Source organism: Triticum dicoccoides, chromosome 2A (assembly GCF_002162155.2).
Source record: "Triticum dicoccoides isolate Atlit2015 ecotype Zavitan chromosome 2A, WEW_v2.0, whole genome shotgun sequence".
Lineage (NCBI taxonomy): Eukaryota > Viridiplantae > Streptophyta > Magnoliopsida > Poales > Poaceae > Triticum > Triticum dicoccoides.
In genome coordinates, this window is record NC_041382.1 from 590,522,416 (window position 1) to 590,535,765 (window position 13,350).

The window sequence follows — 13,350 nt, forward strand, 5'->3', positions numbered from 1 at the left end:
CATATGACACACCTATGGTTACAAAATTCCTTTTTAAAGCGGGAACTTTTAGTTTCCATAATTGCATTTTGGATTGGTACATCGAACTGCATTACCGTCTCATACATCGATTCGACGAATAAATGGATGGTCTGGTGTAAGTTTCACCTAAACAAGTCATTTCCGTCCACTAACTAAATTGGTTCGACAAGTAGAACGTTGATGCTATGCCATTTTGTAGTGACATTTTAAGTTCCACAGTCATTTTCATCCATTAACTGAATATTGGTTCAATGAGCTCATAGTGGATTCCATGCCATTTTTAGTGAAATTTTAAGTTCCGTAGTCATTTTTGTCTGAATATTGGTTAGATGAGCACCCAGTTGGTTCAATGCCAATTTTGTAGCGACAATTTAGCTACAATGTCACTTGTGCCCAACTCTTAAAATACATAGTAGAGGTAGTGTTATTCAAGTTAATTACAAATTTTGAGGTCTACATCTGCGGAACTTATTATGAATTGGAGGGAGCAGTATTCTTCAGGATAAATCCAAAATTTAATCTAACTCGAAAGAAAATCCAAAATTTGAGGCCCAGTATTTGTTTTCTAGTGAAGAGATGATCCTACTTGCATTGACCGTAGATGATGTGTCAATGAGACAGAACCGACTAGTGGTTCTATAATTATCCATACTCTAATGCTTGTCAATTCTTGTGAATTGTGTTGACAACTAGGAGTGCTTATCAGTAAATTATTGCCATAGCATTGGTTCTCTATGCGACAGCGGTTCGTTCATTATTCTTCATAAATCACTACCCGCGTCTTTCCAAAAACAAAAGACTTTTCCAAAAAAATAAGAAGACTTTTTTTTGCGAGGGAAAAAAAAAGAAGAGTGACAGCACCAAATCTGTACACAAATCCTGAACCCTGCGGCTTAAATACGCCTCATTCCGTAGCGATCCTCCTCCACTTTCCAATCTCCCATCCCCTCCCTCACAAAGTCCGCAACATCTCGCCCCATGGCAACCGTGGACATGCGGCGGTTGGAGACAGGCGCGGGCGGCGGCTACGACGCCATGGGGTTGTCCAAGCGGGTAGACGACGACCTCGACGACGACGGCCGGCCGCGGCGCACGGGCACGGCGTGGACGGCCAGCGCGCACATCATCACCACGGTGCTGGGGTCCGGCGTGCTGTCCCTGGCGTGGGGGGTGGCGCAGCTGGGCTGGGTGGCCGGCCCCGGCGTGATGACGCTGTTCGCCGCCGTCATCTACTACACCTCGGCGCTCCTGGCCGACTGCTACCGCACCGGCGACCCCGTGTCCGGCCCGCGCAACCGCACCTACATGGCCGCCGTCCGCGCCACCCTGGACGAGTCCAAGGTGAAGCTCTGCGGCGCCATCCAGTTCGTCAACCTCTTCGGCATCGGCATCGGCATCACCATCGCCGCGTCCGTCAGCATGCTGTACGGAACCAACTAGACTAAATCGCACTCCACCACAACTTCCTACCATTTTTCATCTTGTCAATCAATCCTCATTCCTTTTTTGCTGGATTTGGTACGACGAACAGGGCGATCAAGAAGGCGGGATGCTTCCACAAGGAAGGGCACAAGGGCGACTGCAACAGTTCTTCCATGAGCCCGTACATTGCCATCTACGGCATCATGGAGATCTTCTTCTCGCAGATCCCGGGCTTGGACAGTATGTGGTGGCTGTCCATCCTCGCCACCGTCATGTCCTTCACCTACTCCACCATCGGCATCTCCCTCGGCGTCGCGCAGATTGTAGGTACGTGGTCTCTGGTCGGTGTCGCGTATATACCAAGTCTTAATTAGACGCGTCGTCGACATGTTGAATCAAGGGAATCTACTGACCACGACATTGCTACAAAATTTTCAGCCAACGGGCGAATCCAGGGCGGCCTCACCGGCGTGGCCGTCGGCATCAACGCCGCCGGCAAGAGCATCACGGTGATGGAGAAAGTCTGGCGTAGTCTTCAGGCGTTTGGGAACATGGCTTTCGCCTACGGCTTCTCCATCGTCCTGCTCGAGATCCAAGCAAGTCGCTGTCCAGATACTATCTCGATTTCCTTAATTAATGACCTGTCCTGTCTTTGTTAATTCGGTGATTGTCGTACCCAGGTGGGTTGTGTTTGCTGATTTGTTCCGTCCTTGCATGCTAATTATGGTTGCAGGACACGCTGAAGGCGGCGGCGCCGTCGGAGGCGAAGGTGATGAAGAAGGCGACGGCGGTGAGCGTGGCGGTGACGACGGTGATCTACCTGCTGTGCGGGTGCGTGGGGTACGCGGCGTTCGGCGACGGGGCGCCGGACAACCTCCTCACGGGCTTCGGCTTCTACGAGCCCTTCTGGCTGCTGGACCTGGCCAACGCCGCGGTCGCCGTCCACCTGGTGGGCACGTACCAGGTCATCACCCAGCCCATCTTCGCCTACGTCGAGCTGCGCGCCGCCGCGGCCTGGCCGGACAGCGCGTTCGTGGGCACGAGGGAGGTCCGGCTGTGGCCGACGGCCGTCCGCGTGTCCGTGTGCCCGCTCCGGCTGACCTGGCGCACGGCGTACGTGTGCGTGACGACCGCCGTGGCCATGGCGATGCCCTTCTTCGGGTCCGTGGTGGGGCTCATCGGCGCCATCTCCTTCTGGCCGCTCACCGTCTACTTCCCCGTGTCGATGTACATCGCGCAGCGCCGGGTGCCGCGAGGCAGCACGCGGTGGATGTTCCTCCAGGCGCTGAGCGCCGTGTGCCTCCTCGTGTCCGTCGTGGCGGCGGCCGGCTCCGTGGCCGACGTCGCGGCCGAGTTCAAGGCCCACAACCCGTTCCGCCGGGGGTGACCGGGCCTCCTCGGCCGGCGATGCTCCGCTCACTCAACCAAGTTGGCGAGCAACGCTTTACTGCTTCGATGTACTACTAATTATCGTGTACTGTGTGTGGTCAGAAGGTTTCGTCCGGTGGTCAGGTGCTGAACCGGACTGTAGCACCGGGGGCGGCCCGTGGAAAAGTCGTGTGGCTAGCCTAGTGGCATAGTGGTCGTGGTTGTGGTTGTGGGTGACACCCGCTGCGCTTGGCATGTGTAAACGTGTGTTTTCGTTCCGGTGTCCTTCTGTCTAACGTGCTGGGTTTGTCGTGCGACTGTTTTTCCACAGACCGGGAAGTTTAAGTCAATGGAGTGGCGAATTATACAAGGCCACCAAAACCAGATGCATGGGCAATCTTTTCTCGTCAAACACACTCGAGTCCACTGAAAAAGCATGGCCCGGTCGTTTCGGCGCATGCATGTGGGACCTCCTCTAGCGTTTCGTTTGTTGTCTGCGTGTTTCGGGCTATGGCGCCGTCGCTCGCATCACCGGCTGTCACGCCATCGCTAGGACTGCTTCCGTTGAGAGACCGATGGATTTTGGCTGCACCAAGAGAATGTCCCTTTTTGGGCGAGCCAGCCAAAACTTTATTACAAACAGTCCCTCGGATACTCCCTTCGTTCTTTTAGTCTGCATATAAGATTTGATCAAAGTCAAACATTGCTAACTTTGACTAAGTTTTATAGAAAAAATATCAAGATTTACATTCTAAAATCAATATTTGACATTTATTACAAACAAACAGACGTGATCTCCAACTTAACACACAATACTGGAGACGAAACACTCCATCCACACAAAACATAAACAAGATAAAACTTGTTGAATTGTTTCTCATAACATTTATCAACTAAGCATCGACGGTGCATACTAACAACTTTAACCAATAGTCAGACTTAAAAAGACAATAGTCGTGACTAAAAGAAAGTGGTCTGTTGTATTGAAACTATTGTCACCTTATTTCTCCATATCAACACAATAAGATAAATAGTGAGACATCTGAAACGCCAACACTCACTAGAATCATGTGGATTTTGTTTTTTCCGATAAAAGGAATATATTAATATCTTGATGATACCAAATACACTCAGCCTCTGCATTAACAGATGTCCAAAGACATCAGGGATGCACACAGCCAAGAAATAAAATAAAAAAGAGAAGAAAAAAAAACAGACCCCTTCACGATGTTGAACCACTCGCAATAGTAGCACTCTAACCATCATCGAAGACAACACCCGTGCTACAAACATGATTCTCCAAAAGCGACTCCTCCAAGAAAGAAACAAAGCACAAGTGTTGTCGTCGCGCGCGATCGAAGATTTTGGGTTTTCACCCTAGAGAAAGTCTGAGTGGTCCCATTTCTAGTTTTTGAAGTGACCAAACCTAGGTGGTCACACAGGTGCCTATTTTTTTTATTAAATTAAGTAGAGTAATCCAACTATACATAACAAGAACTTCCTAAGCAATCCCCAAATGTTAAAAGTACATTCAGCATCCCCAACATACAGCTTGCCGTAGCATATTCAAAAACAATCAATTATCTTTACTTTGTTACAAAACATATTAATTTATCCACACCAACCTAATTTGAGGATAAAAAATTGTACAAAGAACCTCCTGCGCAATTCCCAATGCTGAAAGTACATTAACTATCCTAACACATAATATGCTGTAGCATATTGAAAGAATGCTTGATCAACTTTACTTTGTTGCAAAGCATATATTTCATATTCCGCTCCCAGCCGGATTGCACCATGCTATCCTTAGTAAGGATTTTGTTTTTAAAAGTCACCCACAAAAGAAAATTTGTTTATGTGGTTGATTAACCTGAGCTTTAGAGCCGAATACATTGACATGGCAAAAAAGCCCCCTTTTGGTCAATAACTACCTATAGGTTTGTTTTGAGAAGTAATATTAAAAAAATAAAACTAAACAAAACTAAAAATAAAATAACATGTAAAAATTGTTGGAAGGTGATTCGTATGCTAAAAACTGGATTAGGGTTCATATGTTCACCAAGTTTAACTCTCTAGAGCATGAAAGTGCAGTAAGTAACATAATCATGTGAAAAGGTGCATAATTTGATTGCGCACCAAATGTCGAGCCGAGTGGATGTGTGGTGCAGGCTTTAGCTAAGTGACCTTCATGACCATGCCCTAGCTGGGTGGATAATCTGGAATGGACTTGCCGACTTGGGCCACCCCAGACCTGTTGGGTCAACTCCTCACACCAGGGGATCCCATCGTCAGCAAGCATTTGGAAATGACAAAAAATACACCCTAAGTTTAAGGGACCTCCTATTAGGCGAAACAAACATGGTGCATGTTGATGGGCCAACCCACTCACGTTATACTATAGGAAGCTGGAAACGAGTGTTTTTTCCATTGATGCACTGTAGTGACCCGGCGTACACTATAGCAAACCAGTATATAGCAAAAAAATGGGGTACAGTGGCACATTCTTAATTTTTCTAAAAACATTCTTGAACTTGTGAACATTTATTGAAGTTATGAATATTTTTAAAAAAATCTGAAATTCCAAATATTTTTAGAAAAATAAGAACAAAATTTCAGAATGAGAACATTTTTTAATACATTGATCAATTTTCTAAATTCCAAACTATTTTTTGGGAAAACGAACACATTTCAAATTCCTGATTTATTTTAAAATTTCAAAAAAAAATTGGAAAACAATAACAAGTTTTGAAATATTGAACATTTTTTAAAAAAGCAAACAAAACTTGTTTGTTTAAACACGTAGAATTTTTAAAATTTCATTTTTTGAAATTTCTGAACCTTTTTATTTAAAAACAATAAATGGCAGAAACCACTAAAGAAAAACAAAGAAAAATTGGTAGCAAAAGAAAAAAAAGTAAAACTGAAGCTTCTAGAATGTTCCTAAAATCGTTAGAAAACCAAACAGTAAAACCTCGAAAAAAATTGCACTGTGATGGCTAAAAATAACCCGGGCCATCCCGAGCGCTCCCCTCGCTTGTTGTGCAAAAGGGCACGTGTGCAAATTTTTGTTTTTAGGGTAACTAGGGTTTTATTCATGGTTCATATCAAAAGGTATACAAGCGACGTCCGGCAAAACCCCTAGCTACAGACGGCGACCCATTGAAAGAGATGCAGCTCCTTTAGTTCACGAGTGGGCCTCAAAATTATTTTCTCTAAACTCAAAACGGAAATCTATGAAATAAAAATTTCTAGAGCTAATATCAATGTCCTTCAACACTCGAGCATATAAAGGCGAAGCTCCTTTCTTGATGTTCGTAATGACCTCCAGGCAATCGGATGCAACAGTGAGACTTGATATATTCAGATCTCTCCCAGTGCAAGGGCTTCACAACATGTGCGTGCCTCTAATGTTGTTGGATCAATCAGGCCTTCAAAAACTTCAACAGACGAACCAAGATAATGATTGTTTATGTCCCTTATCAGAGCTGCTGCTACTCCTTTATCTCCGAGGTGCGATATTCCTCCATCTACATTCGCTTTTGCTACATCTTCGATCGGAGCTATCCATCTCTTTGTCCTTGGTGTCCTTGCTAGTGGAACCTGTCCTCAGCTCGCTTGAACATTGGCAATTTCCAATTCTTCAATGTATCTATTTACGAAGCACATAGTGGACAGAGGGCTTTGAAACTCTTGATCGTGGATTGCCCATCGTCTAGCCCACCAAATCATCCACATGGTGATTAGAACCTTCGCTAGGTCTTCCTATTTCAGCGTATCGAACAACCAAAAAAAGGCATACCTTTGGATCATCACTCCTGTTTGAGATCACATGTTCAAGCAGTGCTTCATCTCCAAGGGCCCACACACACCTTGCCATCCGACAGTTAAGCAATGAGTGCCTCCATGAATCGATGTCGGTATTGCATATAGTGCAGATGGGGGAATCAGCCATATTTCGAGCATGACGAACTTAAGCTGTGAGTATAGATGTATGAGCCAGCCTCCACACAAACAAACGTACCTTAGAAGGTACCTTTACTTTCCAGAGCGAGGTCCAAGACTTCTTCACGACTGGCTTTTGAATTTTCCTTGCAATGCTCCAACCAATCTTCTCTCTGTGTTTTAATGCATGATAACATCCTGTAGGCGGAACAGACAGTAAACACATCTCGCTTGTCATAGTGCCAAGACCAGAAATCTTCTTGAACCCTGGTGCTCAAAGGTATATTTTGGATGACCTCTACATCCGGTGCTATGAAGTGTTCAGAAAGAGCTTGTGTGTCCCATGTCCTGGTCGTGGGATTAATGAGATCTGCTACTCTTAAGGGTGGGTTAACCGACCGACAATATATGAGTCCGAGTTTATAGTCTCTCGGTAACCAGTTCTCTCCCCAAATATCAGTGTTCGTCCCCGATCCAATCCGCTTGATGAGACCCAAAGATAAAATGTCAATTTCCTCTCAAATCGATCTCCAAACCTGAGATGGCACCGATCCAAATGTAACGTCCAAAAGAAAACAGTTTGGATAATACCTCGCTTTGAGAACTTGCGCACTAAGAGACTCAGACTCCTGCATTAATCTCTATGCTTGACGAGCTAGAAGGGCTACATTAAAAAGCTCTATATCTTGAAAGCCCAAGGGCACGAGTGCACCTATATCTCACTTTGTGTGAGGCAGTAGCTCGGCTCGCCTAAAGGGTGTCGTTTTGTGGGCCGACACTATAGCCATTCGTCTTGCTTTTTTTCTTTTGTTTGTACTCCAAATAACTAACTAAATATATTCTTTAAAATAGTTTAGTTAATTTTATAATGTTCATGTAGTGCAACATAATTTTTCATGTGTTTGAAAAACATGTACGTGCCATTTAAAAGAAATTTATACAATGTATAAAAATGTTTGGTATTGTTTTTGTTTTACACCATTCAAAAGAATGAGCATGACATTTAAAAAAATGTTCACTCAGTTTCAAAAATATGTCTCTTACATTTTTTTAAACGTTTATATAATGCAGAAAGATGTTTACATAGTTTTAAAGATGTTTACCTTGTAATGCGTACAGTAAAATATAAATTTTTAATACATATAGTAAAATGTAGTCATGTGTTAAAACAAAGAAAGAAAAGAAGGAATAAAATTCATGGAAGCCAAATAAACCTGTGAAAACCAAAGAAAGAAACAAAGAAAACCAAATAAGAAAATAAAAATAAAAATAAAAATGGAAGGAAACCACAACAAACAGTAATTAAAACTGGTAAAGAAACCACAAAGTAGAAAGACGAGCCCCATGCTACAGTATTGGGCCAACAAGTAGCTCCAGCGCCTTCCTCCGCCGCCGTCCTCCGGCGGCTACCCTCCGCTGATGACCTCGGTCGTCAGTGGTGAGGGGGGTCGCCAGATCCACGCGTGTGGATTATTTTAGGCATTAGTTCTTTAGGATTTTGGGTTGTTCATCGTCATGGCTTCAGCGGTGGCGATGGCGGCACCGACTAATAAATCATCAGATCCTTCCCCAACGAGACGATTTGCTTTTGTGGTGGATTTGGAAACCTGACTGTTCAATCAAGGATGGTGCGGCGGCGACGGCATCCTCGCGGTGGACCTGTGTCCTCGGGCTCCGCCGTTGCAACGGTGTTTGCTTCAGCGCCGGCGTGGAGTGTGGGAGGTAGTTCAGGAACGGATGCAGATTATGGTCTGCATTGACGGCATCTGGAAGATAGTGGATCTGGGTTTGTAGTTCGTGGCAGGTAGATATGGTTTCCTCCTCCAACGTCTTAGTTGGGCGGGGGTGCCAGATCTGGAGTTCAATGGGTGTCCGGGGTGTTGCCCCGGTCTGATTCGTTCAATGGCAATGGCTTCGCCTTTATTGGCGAGCCACCTTGGAGGTCCCCAAAGCTGCATATCAACGATGGAGCCGCGTCGAGGTCGGGTGTGGAGGTGATCCGTCATTTTCTTTTTTGATGGCTGCTATGGTGGTGCCAGAGGCAGGTGACAGACGTTGGTGTCAAGCTCAGATGATTCTTCAGTCTTATTTATAATTTTACTTCTTAGCTGGTGTTCCTGTGTGCAAAGGCTGGCATTTTGCTGTCTTTTCAATTTTGTTAGGTCAGTATATGCGTGGCTTGTACTATGATCTTTATGATATAAATAAAACACGTATTATCATGAAAAAAAGTAGCGCCAGCGCCAGAGGCGTGCCAGACGTATCCCCTCCTGTTTCCTTCCATGTGATCTACGGTTTCAATTCTTTAGTTATCATGATTTAGCGAATGCACCTTGTAGCTCAAATTAGATTATAGTCTCTCCGTTTTACAATATAAGATCAATTTTTAAACTATGTTAGCTTGAAAACGATCTTATATTATGGACAGGCCGACCAAGGGAGTATTCTGTAATAATGCTTTCCTACATTTTGGCAGATTATTGCAAGATGGTATGCTATACTAATTGTTGTCTGAAATCAAGATAGTTGACTGCATTTTGTTCGGTCAAACATATACCTGAGAGCAGAGTACCTACTTTATTTTGGCCATAAGTACATATTTGGGGTGCAAGAAAGTTTTCATTATACATAGCTGAATTCCTGCTGTTGTGTATTGGAAATATTAGCATTTTTTCGATTGGACTAATCCACGAGTAAATAATAAGCATGGCATAAAAGATATGCATCTTATAGCTATACCTAAGCATTCTAGCATGTACAGAACATAAAAGTGAACCATCTATTCACCTGTTAGCGACTTGTTAATTAATCCCTGATTAATTAATTCGTTTCTGAGCAGCAAAAATAAGCTTCGGCTCATTTCCGCAACCCGTGGTGCGCACGCGCGTCGTGACGAGGCAAGGCGAGGCGGCGGCGGAGGAGGAACGCAAATGTACCACTCCTCTTCCCAAGCTCCCAATGGCAAGTGGTAGAGCAGCCATTATAAAGGGGTCTCAACTCTCCTCAACTAGCAAGGTGGGACTAAATTTTCCACCACCTGTCATCTCATACATGGGCCGATTAGTGTCTTATATGGGCCTAAGCCCATCCATAATCCAACAACCCCCCACCAGATCTCGAGGCTCATAAGTTTGTCAATTGTTCCAAACAATGTTTGATATATCAGAAATTTCAGTGGAGACTGTTAAGTCGAATTTCTACCTAGAGCAACAGGATTAGACTTCTTCACAACTGAACAATGAATTATGCCTTGAATTGTCAGTTTGGCGTGCAGAAGTTTCGCCTATTGTCAGCTGATACGTGGCTGTCGAAGGCTAAACCCCACGGGTGGAGCTTATTAGTCATATTCCGTACCTTCTCATGAGCTTACCAGAGATTACCCAATCTCATAGACTATGACCAGCAGTCGGGCTCACATAGGTGTGTTCCTCCAAAGAATGCTCTGTAGGTTAGCATCTTGCTTACATAAGCTTTGGAACACATTAAGACAAAAGTCAGCCTGCCTTACAGAATTGAGAGTATTACTGCATCTCCAACGGAATTTGTTTATTAAGGATACTCTCCTCAGTTGACCGTTGGATTGTTTTCCCAGGTCCTAATTCACAGGATCTCCGATCACATAGGTTGGGTTACCCCCATGGCAACTTACGTGGGTCTCATACCTATCTCCCTCGATGCATTTTCTATCACTATCCATGATGGCCTTTCGTAAAAGGGTCTGCCAGATTCTTAGCCGTCTGGATATAATCCAACGCTATCACTCCGGAGTTTCTTGATTTCCTGACAGATTTCAATCTTCTTCTTATGTGCTTTGTGGATTTCATGTTGTCCTTTGAGCTCTTAGCCTTGGCAATCACCATTTGATTGTCATAATTTATAAGGACAGCCGGCACTGGTTTATCAACCACCAGCAAATCCATCAAAAGCTCTCAAAGTCATTCCGCTTCGACGCATGATGTGTCTAATGCTGTGAGTTCTGCTTCCATAGTCGATCTGGTTAAGATCGTCTGCTTGCAAGACTTCCAGGAAACAGCACCACCACCAAGTGTGAAGACATGTCCACTTGTGGCTTTCATCTCATCAACATCAGATATCCAATTCGAATCACTATACCCCTCAAGTACTGTCGGGTACCCAGAATAGTGAATTCCATAGTTCGCAGTACCTTGCAAATAACGCATCACTCGCTCAACAGCATGCCAATGCACATCTCCCGGATTGGAAACAAATCGGCTCAGTTTGCACACAGCAAATGAGATATCAGGACGAGTAGCACATGCTAGGTACATCAGTGAACCAACAACTTGAGAATATCTCAATTGATCTACAGTTGTGCCTTCGAACTTTCGAATTCACATGCTAGGATCATATGGTGTTGCAGAAGGTTTGCAGTCCGAATTGTTGGGGAACGTAGTAATTTCAAAAAAATTCCTACGCACATGCAAGATCATGGTGATGCATAGCAACGAGAGGGTAGAGTATCGTCCACGTACCCTCGTAGACCGTAAGCGGAAGCGTTATGAGAATGCGATTGATGTAGTCGAACGTCTTCACGATCCGACCGATCCAAGTACCGAACGCACGACACCTCCGAGTTCAGCACACGTTCAGCTCGATGACGTCCCACGAACTCCGATCCAGCAGAGCTTCACAGGAGAGTTCCGTCATCACGATGGTGTGATGACGGTGATGATGTTGCTACTGACGCAGGGCTTCGCCTAAGCACCGCTACGATATGATCAAGGTGGATTGTGGTGGAGGGGGGCACCGCACACGGCTAAGGGATCAATGATCAACTTGTGTGTTCTAGGGTGCCCCCTGCCCCCGTATATAAAGGAGTAAGGGGAGGGGGCCGGGGCCTCATAGGATGCGCCCCAAGGGGGGAATCCTACTCCTACTAGGACTAGGTTCCCCTTTTCCTAGTCCAACTAGGAGGGGAAGGAAAGAGGAGGAGGGGAGAAGGAAAGAGGGGCCCGGCCCCCAAAGCCCTAAACCAATTTGGTTTGGGCCTATGGGGGGCGCACCCCACACTTCCTTGCTGCCCTCTCTTTCCACTAAGGCCCATGAAGACCCATTAACCCCTTCGGCAAATTTCCGTAACTCCCCGGTACTCCGAAAAATACTCGAATCACTCGGAACCTTTCCGATGTCCGAATATAGCCTTCCAATATATCGATCTTTACGTCTCAACCATTTCGAGATTCCTCACCATGTCCCCGATCTCATCCGGGACTCCGAACTACCTTCGGTACATCAAAACACATAAACTCATATTACCAAACGTTAAGCGTGTGGACCCTACGGGTTCAAGAACTATGTAGACATGACCGAGACACATCTCCGGTAAATAACCAATAGCGAAACCTGGATTCTCATATTGGTTCCTACAAATTCTACGAAGATCTTTATCGGTCAAAACTGCATAACGGTATACGTTGTTCCCTTTGTCATCAGTATGTTACTTGCCCGAGATTCGATCGTCGGTATCCTCATACCTAGTTCAATCTCGTTACCGGCAAATCACTTTACTCATTCTATAATACATCATCCGGCAACTAACTCATTAGTCACAATGCTTGCAAGGCTTATAGTGATGTTCATTACCGAGAGGGTCCAGAGATACCTCTCCGACAATCGGAGTGACAAATCCTAATCTCGATCTATGCCAACTCAACAAGCACCATCAGAGACACCTGTAGAGCACCTTTATAATCAGCCAGTTACGTTGTGACGTTTGGTAGCACACAAAGTGTTCCTCCGATATTCGGGAGTTGAATCTCATAGTCAGAGGAACATGTATAAGTCATGAAGAAAGCAGTAGCAACAAACTAAACGATCATCGTGCTAAGCTAACGGAATGGGTCAAGTCAATCACATCATTCTCTAATGATGTGATCCCGTTAATCAAATGACAACTCATGTCTATGGTTAGGAAATATAACCATCATTGATTCAACGAGCTAGTCAAGTAAAGGCAAACTAGTGACACTCTATTTGTCTATGTATTCACACATGTACTAAGTTTCCGGTTAATACAATTCTAGCATGAATAATAAACATTTATCATGATATAAGGAAATATAAATAACAACTTTATTATTGCCTCTAGGGCATATTTCCTTCACAAATATCCAAAACGGCTCAAAATCTTCTTAACATAGTGGGATTGCAAAAGTGTAATTCCATCCTCAGTATTTCTCAGTAGCTTGATGTTCAAGATAACATCAGCCACACCCAGGTCTTTCATCTCAAAATTATGAGATAGAAAGGCCTTGACCTCCTCAATGACCTTGAGGTGGGTCCCAAACATCAGTGTGTCATCGACATACAGACACAGTATAACTCCTTTGCCCCCACCATAGCGATAGTATACACATTTGTCAGCTTCGTTCACAACAAAGCCAGCAGATGTCAGAGTAGTGTTGAACTTCTCATGCCATTGCTTAGGCGCTTGTTCAGGCCATACAAAGATTTCACTAGCTTACACACCTTTCTTTCCTGACCATTTACTACAAAGACATCTGGTTGTTGCATGTAAATTTCCTCATCTAGCTCTCCGTTAAGGAAAGCCATCTTAACGTCCATATGATGAACGAG

The 13,350-nt window shown here is 44.7% G+C and overlaps 1 protein-coding gene across 1 annotated transcript; it reads left to right on the top strand.

The window, feature by feature from the left end:
- Positions 1-957: 957 nt before the first annotated feature.
- On the top strand, positions 958-3,193 carry LOC119355566 (amino acid permease 3-like). Its single transcript, XM_037622384.1, has 4 exons — positions 958-1,445; positions 1,553-1,770; positions 1,882-2,039; positions 2,177-3,193. The coding sequence occupies exons 1-4, from the start codon at positions 1,000-1,002 to the stop codon at positions 2,828-2,830; spliced, it is 1,476 nt and encodes a 491-aa protein (XP_037478281.1). The 5' UTR covers positions 958-999; the 3' UTR covers positions 2,831-3,193.
- The last annotated feature ends 10,157 nt before the right edge of the window (positions 3,194-13,350 follow it).